Raw genomic sequence first — 11861 nt, 5'->3', positions numbered from 1 at the left:
ACAATAGAAATGTACAGAGCAAAATGGACTCTCTTGCTTTTAAAGTCTCCCCCCCCCCCCCCCACCTGCCCTTTTGTTTAGTTGGTACTTTGGAACAGTATAAAGTACCATTTCTCAGGGAGTTCCACGGAACACAAGTCCCACAAAAGTTACCTCACTAAAAATGTTCATCACCAGTTAAATGTAGAAATTATTCAATAGTATATCCTGTCTGGAGATTTACAATGTACGTTACCATCTGGAGGCTCTGAGAGAATAGAAGGTAGTAAAAGAACGGTGTAGTTAGATGTATGGACTTTGGACTCAGACAACTTGGGTACAAGCTCCAAGTCTGCTATTTACTGATTGTGTGACCTTGAGCAAGTGCCTTAACCTCTTTAAATGTCAGTTTTCCCATCTCTAAGATGGCCATCAAAATAGTACCAACCTTACAGAGTTGTCGGAAGACTTCACTAATAGTTTCGATAATGCACTTAGCAGAGTGCTTGGCACATAGAAAGCTCTCAAATTTTTGATAATTATTGTATTGTCATTATTAGAGGTGGCTTGGGGTCTACACCTTAGCTACTCATAAACATTCAGGTCTCTGCTGTGATTTCCATCTTGACCTTATCATTCAGAGGGGATAGATTTGCACAGATAATGGATCTCCCAACAAGCCAGCTTTCACATCTGGAATCTGCTCCAAACATGATCTACACTTTGAAGTCTAATGAAGCCAATCTCACTCACAGGCAAACTGCAGAGAGGAGTTTATCTACACCAGTTTAGCTATCTAACTTAACAAGTTTATCTCCCTTGTCATTCTGTCCTTTCAACCCTTTCCTTTTTATTTTATTTACTATTATTATTATTATTTTTACTTACTTCTTGTTATGCTTTTCAGCTGCAGTACTGCTTTGGCTGATTTCGTGTTCCCCTCCCTCTTTCTATCCAGCATTATACTGAACTGATTTCAGGCAACTTGGCTATGCTTTGTTAACCCAGCAATTTAACAAACAGTTACTGAGCACCTAAGTGGTCCTTGAATTTAGGTATCGCTTTGAACATGCAAGCCCAGGATATGACTCCGGTAAAGGCAGAGTCTGAATGTTTTCCTAACATGAGGGGGGGAAAAAAACCGAAAAGAAAACAGCTTCTTTGGCAAGCTACCTGATTAAAGAGCTGAAATTCAAGAAGCCCTCTGGTGAGGAGAGAGAGACTGTGAGCGCAACAGGAAGAAGCCATAGACCCAGTAGCAAAGGTTGAATTTTCCTATCGCAAGCACACTTCTTTTTCCATACGCCCTCTCTCTGAAAGCTGCTGACAGAGCTTTGGCAAAGACTCATCCTCCCGCTCCCTGATAAGCTAAGCCCTGCTTTATATTTAACTCACTCCTGAGCAGGAGGGGTGGGGTGGGGATGCCTCGTTTATAAGGGGAGCTGTGTCAGTCCTCTTCCTCCAGCTCAGCCTGTCTTCTGGAGCCCTTATCCCACCCCCTGGTTTCCGCCTTCATCCTTCAGTGGCCGGTGGGGAACGTGAGGGGAGAGGAAAGACGCAAGGCTGTCAGAGAGGGGTGTGGGAAAAAGGAACACAGGCTGCCAAGCCAGGGAATTCCTAACAATTTAAAAAGGAAGTCAGCTGACGTTAGTTAGTTAAATTTAACATCCTTTTATGTGCAATATTTGACTTTGGAAACAAAAATGAACTTTGCCGAGGGAGAGGCCTCCAAGAGATACTGCATTGAAACGAAACATGTGGCTATTATCTGTGCGGTGGTGGTGGGGGTAGGATTAATAGTAGGACTTTCCGTGGGCTTGACCAGGTCGAATCACTCCACCGGGGACGCTGGGCAGGGCACAGCTCCGGCTCCTTCCCACTCTCCTTCCACCGAGAGCCCTCCACAGGACCAGGGGGTCTGCCCTGCCAGCGAAGATGAAAGTGGAGACTGGAAAAACTTCAGGCTGCCGGACTTCATCAACCCAGTGCACTACGACCTGCAGGTGAAGCCCCTGCTGGAGGAGGACACGTACACAGGCAGCGTGACCATCTCCATCAACGTGAGCGCGCCCACCCGGCACCTGTGGCTGCACCTGCGGGAGACCAGGCTCACCCGGCTCCCGCAGCTGAGGAGGCCCTCGGGGGAGCAGGTGCAAGTCAGGCGGTGCTTCGAGTACAAAAAGCAGGAGTACGTGGTGGTGGAGGCGGGCGAGGAGCTCGCACCCAGCAGTGGCCAGGATGTCTATCTCCTGACCATGGAGTTCGCCGGCTGGCTGAACGGCTCGCTCGTGGGGTTTTACAGAACGACTTACGTGGAGAACGGACAGATCAAGTAAATATTAACTTTTGCTTCCTTTACCCTCGGCTCGCCTACTTGTTTTTCATTTCTTTTCCTTTCCTTTTCACTTTCCACTTTTTAATTGTTTCGTTGGTCCGACTGTTTTCTAAACTTGGTTTCAATTCTGCCTGTTCGCCTGGGACACAAAAACCCATGCCCTGCTGTATTTTCAAAGCCTGTCCTAAAACTTGAAAGTATTGAGTGAGCTGCATGGAGTTCAAAAAAATCAGTGTAACTCTTTTATTTCATCGGGAGAAATCATAATGTACTGCATCCTGTCGGAATGCAGAAACTACCTGCAGAAACTACCTCAGATTTTTAAAATACACGTGTTTGGCAAATTTCACTGCCATTAGTCTTGGGCTGTAGGACAGTGATTTTAAACTGAACTTTAAGAAATATATTACACTAAATTCAAGTGAAAGTCAGTAAATGTCAATTATAATTTTGAGTATTTTTGGGGGAGAAAAGATGTTGAAGGAGTACGTAGAATCCGTGGAATTGTCTCTGTGTCTGTATCTAGGAAGGAAGGCCGGATCATGTCTTTGTTTTATAATGGCCAGAACCATGTTTCACTGATGAATTTTTAATAAACACTCACTGAGTCCACCCATTAGTGGCAGCACACGGACAAATCTTTGGGCTTATTGTCCATCATGCAGTATGCAATGGTAATGCTCCATAAACGATACATTGCAATATAAAAGATATATTAAGTAATTAAAGACATAAAAATATATTAAGGAATTAATATACATATTTGTACATTTCCGTGTTTAGCAAAGATGGTTACTTGCCTTGACAATCAATCAGATGCTATTACCAGAACTATGTTAAAGGCATAAACTCTCTCAATGAATTTAAAAAAACCCTTCACTCTGTGGGTGTGGCCCTTGCATCAGGAAGGAAAGCTGTACTGAGGTATCACTGAACTTGAAACTGCTTTGACCTTGCTTACATGGATTCTTGACAAGTAAATGATTAAGTGTCACCATTCACAAATGTGAGTCCGGGCCAGCCCACTGAATATCCCTGCCCTATGTTGTTTCAAGCATCTTGGAAACCTTTGGAGCAAAGTAAACCTTTTGGTCAAAATTCTCCCTACTGTTTGTCAGAGAGACCCAGGGACTAAAATGAAATGTTTAAGTATCTCTATCTTAATGTGAGGTACACTAGTAAATTGAGCAGAAATGATAATTTGAGAAAATATTTGGAGAGCATGCTCATTTAGATATGATATCTTAATATCGTTAGTAATAAAACAAGCTTCTTTTTGGCTGACTTTTCTCCTTACAAAAATTAAAAATAATGAAAGCATGGAAAATTATAAAGATGGAAATAAAAAAAATAGAATTTTCACATCCAGTGGTAACTTTGGTAACATGTTAATGAATATTTTTTAGGCAATCAAATTGTAGTCATATTATGTCTATGTATCTATATGCCTTTTTAACTTCATATAAGCATTTCCTCTCATTCTTCTATATTTTCAAGAATCTGATTTTAGGGGCGCCTGGGTGGCGCAGTCGGTTAAGCATCCGACTTCAGCCAGGTCACGATCTCGCGGTCCGTGAGTTCGAGCCCCGCGTCAGGCTCTGGGCTGATGGCTCAGAGCCTGGAGCCTGTTTCCGATTCTGTGTCTCCCTCTGTCTCTGCCCCTCCCCCGTTCATGCTCTGTCTCTCTCTGTCCCAAAAATAAATAAACGTTGAAAAAAAAAAAAAAGGAATCTGATTTTAAAGACTCAGCATGAATGCACTATTATTATTTAACCCCTGTTTCCTAATACTGGACATTTAAGTTGCTTTCAGTATTACAATAAACAAGTCAGAAAAGACCATAGTTGTAAGTAAGCCTTTAAGTACATATCTGTTTATTTCCTTATGTTAGGAGATATCCAATAAAATAGAATTAATTGCTGGGTCAAAGAGTACAAATATATCGAGAAACTTGTAACATTTATTTTGCTTATTTCATAAATGACACACATTCACTGCAGAACACTTGAACCAGAGAAAATTGCTCTCACTCAGGTATAGTCATTGTTAATATTTAAGTAGATATTCTTCTAGTATTTTTTCTGAGCACAGATAAGCATGGCCTTATGTTGTACATAGTATCATGTAACAAGCTTTTAGAATATATCCCCCCTTTACGTGATTTGTAGATGGTTTAATGGATACATGATCATCGATTATATGAATATAATCACCTTTTCCATTAAATTTGGGCATTGGCGTTTCTCCTACCTTTTTACCTTTTTTAATAAACACCCATAAAAATGCAATAACATCCTTACAAAAATATGTGTAACGCTTTCTAATATCTCTATAGGAAACTTCCTAGGAAATTGGCCCAAACTACGAAGTACATATGTATGTATGCAGGTGTGTATGTATACACGTATATGCATATATATATATAAGGCATGTGCATGTGTGTGCATGTGTCTCCAAACTGAATTTGAAAGATCTGTCCCAGATTTCCTTTCCACAAATGATGAGTAACAGTGTCTATTTCTCTGACCTTCGCTAGTGATTAAATGAGTTTTTAGACTTTCCAATTTGGGGGGGAAAGGCCTAGTATTTGGAAGAATACTCACTTTCAAGAGATTCTAAAAATTCATTAAAGTGAAAACAAGTCAAAACTTTTAAGTGATTGTTGCTAAGACGTTAAAATTGTTTCCTGGGTTGAGAAAACAATAGAGATTTCATCTGAGTAAAGCCAGCAAAATATTATAAAAATTCTGTGCACGACACAAGGCCAACAAAGATGGAACAAGATTCCATTAATAAATTTCTGTTATGTATTTCACAAGTTTAAAAAAGCACTATGTGCGAACATACATAGTATTCATTCAACTCTGGATTGTTTTACTGGCCAGGTAATTTTACCGTAAGATATATACACCCGAGAGCCGATATTCTGAAACTCCGCTGTCTGTGATTGTTGTTCAGCAAATCTAAGTTACAGCAAGATTGGCGAGATAGGGGGGCTCAGGTTCTCGTGGAGGATTGGGAGCCCAAGGTTGTCTGCTTTTATCAGTAGTAGCTGACGCTATCACATTACACAGGATGCCGCCGGTTCTTCACTGCATACATGGTTTGGGAACAGTCCTGGCACGTACTCAGGAGCCTTAGTTAGGCTAAATGGACCCCTTTTTTGTTTATCTTGCTTTGAAATATTTCAAGCGTATGAGGAAAGTCCATACATTTTTTTATTCCAGCCTCTACATAACATTTTGACAATGCAGGCCTATAGGGGTTCTCATCCACAGTGTCCATATAAGGACGCAGGAGTGAATTCACTGGGAGCAGCACCTTTCTTTCATATTCTAGAGCGAGCTGCGTGATGTTTGATGCACGTGCAATTTAAAATACCATCATAGCAGTATGCTTTTTAAGTATACAGTCCAATGGTATTTTCTGCCTCTTCTGTCTTATTGTAAAATTAAACTCCAGGACTGAGTACTGGCTGTTGCATATTATCATTGGGATATTATCGTTGCCACCACAACGCAAACTCGACACGAGTGTGCTCAGTAGCAACCAACATTTCCTGATTTCTGCATATACAACCAGGACTTGAACTTGAATGTCACAGAGAAGAACCAACTGTCTGGGCTGCTTTCCCTCAGATTCGGAGGCAAGAAGAGAGTTGAAGAAGAAGGTAGAGTCAGTTTAGAGCTCCCTGGCATTAATACCCACCCATATCATCTTGCTGGGGGTAGAGCTATAGTGAGGCTTAGGAGAAGAAAGTTTGAGAAACTTAGAAGTCATTTTTCCTACTTTCTGGTCTGTTCCTTGTGATCGGAAGAAACTACTTTTAAAAGGGTCAGAACCTTTGGAATGTTTTTCTGTGCATACCGCTAATACCCGCCACCCTCTCACTGTGTTGTGTAGCAAGCATTTCCAGTGGTTCTGTTCCCAAACAGAGTTGCCTTCTACTCTCGTCTCCAAAGTGTATACTGTTTTCTTCTCTGTAAGGGTCAGCATTTCCTTCTTGGTGTTTGAGCTACTCTTACACAGCATTTCCCAGCTTGCTGTTCCACAGAGTTCTAGTTGAACAGGATATTAACAGATATTTCCAGAACAAAATCAGGGGAGGGATTCTGTGGCCAAATTAGTTTGGGCAATAATACTAAATACAAAAAAAAAAAATGTGTTTCCTTTTTTTTTTTTTTTAATGTTGGAACTTCTGAGAGACTTTTATAGAATAACATACATTATGAATCTCTAGAGACTGCCATGAATCTCTGGAGTATGCAGTTTCCCAACTGTGTGAGGCTGTGAAATCTTCTGTGGGTCCCTGAGAGCAGGGCTGTCCCTCTCTTGTTCACTGTCTAGCACACAGTGTACTTCGATATTAATGAATATAAAGAAGCATTTTTATGTAGGCTCTCACATGACTATTGTCCTCTGGCACATGCTGGGACATGCTGCGTAGCCAGAGCCCTTTTCCCGTTATGCAGTCCAACGTCTACCAGTAACCTCTCTGTCTTCCTACTCAGTCAGGACGGACATTTTTTCTGGGTTCCTTTTCTCCCCATCTCCTCAAAAGGAAGAGGAATTGGTAAAAAAAATTTTTTTAACTTAGGACTGCAGTCTTCATATTTCAAGGAATGAGAATCATTGGAATTAGCAGGAATTACAATTAGAATTTACAAGAGGGACAGATGGAGGCTAGTTTGGGTTTTCTGGGTATTCACAGCATTGCTAGGATTGAAGCTGAATTCTGATATAATGGTGGGATGTCAAAAGGCAGAGGCAAGCAGGAACATAAAAGCAGATAAAAAAGGAAAGGCACAAGTGAGAAAAGCAGAGTGAGGAAAAGAAATTAGCTTGTAGGAGAGGTTTAGATGAAGAGGTGAGCTGGAGATAACTCCGGAAATTTCATTGCGGGGCGTGGGAAAGAAAGGCTAGCTAATGGCAGGCATGTAGGAAAAATTAACTAGCAGCTATTTAGGTGGATGGTGAGGGAAAGAGTTAAGTCCCTGTGGGGGCACATGGGAGATCTTGCAGTGATCCAGGAGAGAGAAGATGGGGATCAGGTAGAACAGTGATTTCAGGATAGACAGAAGAGGACACAGTGGAGAAAATCATTTGGAGGTGACATGGTCAGGCTTTGAAGACTGCTTGACTGTGAGAAAGAGGTGAGTTAGTTATGTGTACAATATGCCACAATATGTCACAGGTGTGATAGCTCACACCTTTAACTGATACTGGAAATAGAATGGTAGAACCTGGTTTGGGGGCGAAGGTCATGACTTTGTTGTCAGATGCCTATCAGACATCTAGGAAGACATGTCCAATAGGCATTTGGATACATAAGTCTGAAGCACAAGGTTAGGGCTTATAAGAAAGATTAGGAATTAATGTGAAAACATGGCAAAACAGAAACCAGTGAGGGGTGCCTGCGTGGCTCAGTTGGTTGAGTGTCCGACTTCGGCTCAGGTCATGATCTCATGGTTCATGAGTTCGAGCCCCGCGTCAGGCTCTGTGCTGACAGCTCAGAGCCTGGAGCCTGTTTCGGATTCTGTGTCTCCCTCTCTCTCTGCCTCTCCCCTGCTCGTGCTCTGTCTCTATCTCTCAAAAGTGAGTAAACATTAAAAAAAAAGAAAGAAACCAGTGAGATGGTTCTAGTTAAGTGTGTGTGTGTGTGTGTGTGTGTGTGTGTGTGTGTGATATATTTGCACATGCATGGAGATGTGTACTCATTTGTAGGTTTAATCTTGAAGTTTGTTCATTATATTCTTAGACTGATATGTTGAGCTATCAGTATACCTATTATCAATAAACAATATATCTATTTTTGGTCTTGTTGCCTGTTGCAGGAGGCATGGTAATTTCCTTTATTTTGGAAGCAAGGAAACAAATTTTACTTCACCTTGAATGTCTTCTACATAGAAAAAAAGCAACTGGAAAATACATTTAAATAATTAACTGGTGCGGTGTCTGGGGTGGCTCAGTTGGTTAAGTATCTGACTTAGGCTCAGGACATGATCTCACGGTTCACGAGTTGGAGCCCTGCGTCGGTGTTTGCTCTGACAGCTCAGAGCCTGGAGCCTGCTTCAAATTCTGTGTCTCTCTCTCTCTCTCTGCCTCTCCTTCACTTGTGTGCTCGCTCTCTCTCTCCCTGTCTCTCTCTCTCTCTCAAAACTAAATAAATAAATAAAAAAGAAAGCAAAGCTAAACCATGATACATTTAAAAAAATACTGGTTCGTTCAAACCACCATGAAAATACGTTGGAGTCTGAATAATCTAGATGGGTTGTCTTGCACTCATCAGCTCCCCTATTTAATTCTGCAGTCCTTTCCTTAGTCTGCACAGCCTCTTAGCAATTGTGGCTGCCTCGTCTCCATCAGAAGGCCTTTGTTGAAGGTTTTCACACAGATCTTGCCATTTATTTTGCTGGTTAAAGTTACTAAATTGCTGAACATAGCCTGAGAGTCTTCATTGGAGATGCCAGATGATATATGAGGTAATCAAGGAAAAATTTTTTTAAGTAGATTCAGAGTGAACTGGTCTGTGACTTGCATCTCACCTCCTCTTCCTCCAGCTTTCTCTAAAGTCACCTTGATCTGATGTACTCTGAGAAGTCAGAGGGATTTCTTCCCTTTTGTGAATTAATAAGCTACACAGAATTGTATTTTTAATGTGCTGGTCTAGTAAGTGACTTATTAACATGACATAGAGAGAGGCCCCTACGGAAAAATGGTTTAGCTCAGCACATTTGCCTGGCATTATAATTAATCAGGACATGCTCACGAGTCACTCCTGAACACATCGTGCACTTGGCCAGGCTTTCCCCATTAATTTGCAGCACAACACAACTGATTCTAAAAAGAAGAGGTTTTAATCACCGAGTAAAACCTCCCCCCAAGAAGGTATGACCTAAAATTGTTTTGCATCTTCTATACCTTGTTTAAAATTTGCATATATTTAGAAAACTTCAGTAACGTTGGATGACATTTAGCAGATATAAATAGGGGCTTTTGAGTTCTATAGGAGTTCATGAGAAAAAATAACAAGTTACCATTGAAAAATATTGTTATGTTGCCTACAGTATTTATATACCAAGTACTTTTGTTCCAGGACAGATACTCTTGTTTAATGAATGAATTTTGAAGTCTGTTCATTGTGGAAAGTGCATTAACATACAGCATAGTTAGCTTTCTAGAGTTAAAGGAAATAGGGTGAGGTGTATCCTAATCCCATTATGTAAATATGAAGGGAATTTCAAATATATTACTACACGTGATCTATCCCTTATTACCCCCACATAACCCTGTGATGGGGACAGATGTGCTTTGGTTACCAGGCTTTATAGATCAGGACACTAAGAATCAGTATGTTTTGTGACTGGCGCAAGATCGCACTTTAAAGGGCTGAAGTAGGATTGGAATCTAGGAATTTTTACTCTTAGAAGAGGGTTTTCCCCATGAAATCATGGGGAATAAGCCAGAAAACAATACGCATTTTGTAGCTCTTCTGCTTGTTGAGTGTCACTTTACCTTACACCAGTGTAAGTACAGGTCACTATAATTGAGCTACACTTGGTGTGATGAACGTTCACTGATAGGGCCACCAAGATAGACCAAACACAGCACCCAGTGACACTGTCAACACCATTCTGTTCCATTTCCAAAGGCAAGTCTGAGATACCCTAATTTAGGGAAGGATTTTTTGCATACAATCAAGCACAGCCTCTTTTAAAGAGAGAAGGTGAGGAACAACTGAAAGTTCTCTCTGTGGGTGCTTGGGGTGGGGGGGGGGTGTATATGCTCTTGCCCAGAGCAGAAACTGAAACAGAGCATTTAAAAATCTACCAATGGCTATTGCTTAGGACAGTGGAATCCCACTCCCTCCTCCCTCCTCACCCTGCCCCTGTACCCTCTCCCCTTCTTTCTTTCTCTCTCTCTCTCTCTCCCTCCCCCCGTCCCATCCCCCCCCCCAACCCACTCCTATTCCCAAATTAGTTAATTGGCTTATTTCTGAGGTGTGACTAAACTGAAACATTCTTGCAGAGAGTGATTTTTCTTTTTCTTCTGCCCTGGAAGAAATCAGAAGCCCGAAGAATTCAGAAGAAAAGGCAGCTGACTAAACATGGGGCTGGGGCTTGGTGGAGCTGATTATAAAACCTTAGTACCCAGGGAAAGTGTGCAGGTTTCTTTATATCCTGATGTGTTTGTAATTCTCTACTGTCTGAACAGTATTAGAAACTTCAATTGACTAAGCTATTATCATCACAAAACTAATCAGGAATTACCTCTGTTGAAGAAGAATACATTCTTGAAGCTTTTTAGGATAACTATTATTTTAACGAATTTCAAACTTACAGAAAAATTACAAGAATAGTACAAAGATCTCCTAGAAACATTTTACTCAGATTCACCAATGTTAACATTTTGTCCTACCCCCCCCACTCATGCCCCCCCTTCCCATTAGAGTATTTTGATACATTATTTCCCTTTACATTTTAACACTCAGTATATATTTCTTAAGGGACATTCTCTAACATAACTACAGTGCAGTTATCAAAATCAGAAAATTTAACATTGATATAATATGATTATCCAATCCACAGTCATAATCAAACTTCATCAATTAACCTAAAATGTCCTTCTGAGCTATTTTTGTCAGTCCTGTATCCAGTCTGAATGCATGCATTACATTTAATGTTATGCCTTGTTAGATTCCTTCAAACTGGAACAGTCCCTTAGCCTCTCTTTGTCTTTCATAACCTTGATATTTTTGGAGAGTACAGTTATTTTGAGAATGTCCCCCAGTTTTAGTTTATCTGACTTTCCTCATGATTTAAAAATGCAGGTTAAGCATTTTTTTTTGGGGGGGGGGGTCAGGCATTTCACAAAAGTGGTGCTGTGTCCCTCTCAGGAAATCCTATCAGGAGACAGATTCCATTGGTTTGAGCATTATTAGTGATGCTGTCATTGATCACTTGCTTAAGGTGGTGCCTAATACTTCCTCCACTGTAAAGTTACAATTTATCTCTTTGTAAGTAATTTCCAGAGATTCTTTGAAACCATTCAGATACACCTTTCCTCATCAAACTGTCACCCATATGTTTTGGCATCCACTGACGATTTTCTAAGGCCATCATTCCTCCTAAAATCACTAATAGGCAATCCATGTGTGGAAAAAAAACACAACTTTCCCTTCTCCTCACCACCCATAAATATCTATATCTGTATCTATATCAGAGTAAGGATTCATGGATTCTTATTTTAGTCAATGGGTTATAATTTCATTATTAATTTTGACACTCTAATTCTCCCAGATTCGACCATGGCAGTCCACTCAAGTGGGCCCCTGTGTCCTTTTGACTCGTTCCCATGGTTCTTTGAGAACTTCCTTACTTTTGGGCAAAGCAAAGATGTTCCAGGATCATCTTGGACTCTTGCTGACTCATCACTGGAATTGCCATTTCTCTAAGGAGTCCTGGTTCCTTTTAGTGGGGAGTGGTATTTAGAACTCATCATCTGGGAACTAGCTTTGCTCATTTGCTCCAAGCTTGTCAGTGCTGCT

General features: G+C 40.9%; 1 protein-coding gene across 1 annotated transcript in view; it reads left to right on the top strand.

The window, feature by feature from the left end:
* The first annotated feature begins 1399 nt into the window (after nt 1-1399).
* LOC123593820 (glutamyl aminopeptidase) overlaps nt 1400-11861 on the top strand; it is an 84963-nt gene continuing 74501 nt past the window's right edge. The window contains exon 1 of the mRNA XM_045470347.1: nt 1400-2311. Coding sequence (XP_045326303.1) covers nt 1683-2311 — 629 coding nt within the window. The 5' untranslated portion in view covers nt 1400-1682. The remainder of the gene's footprint in view (nt 2312-11861) is intronic.

Source organism: Leopardus geoffroyi, chromosome B1 (assembly GCF_018350155.1).
Source record: "Leopardus geoffroyi isolate Oge1 chromosome B1, O.geoffroyi_Oge1_pat1.0, whole genome shotgun sequence".
Classification (NCBI taxonomy): domain Eukaryota; kingdom Metazoa; phylum Chordata; class Mammalia; order Carnivora; family Felidae; genus Leopardus; species Leopardus geoffroyi.
This window is presented reverse-complemented; position numbering and strand designations above follow the sequence as displayed.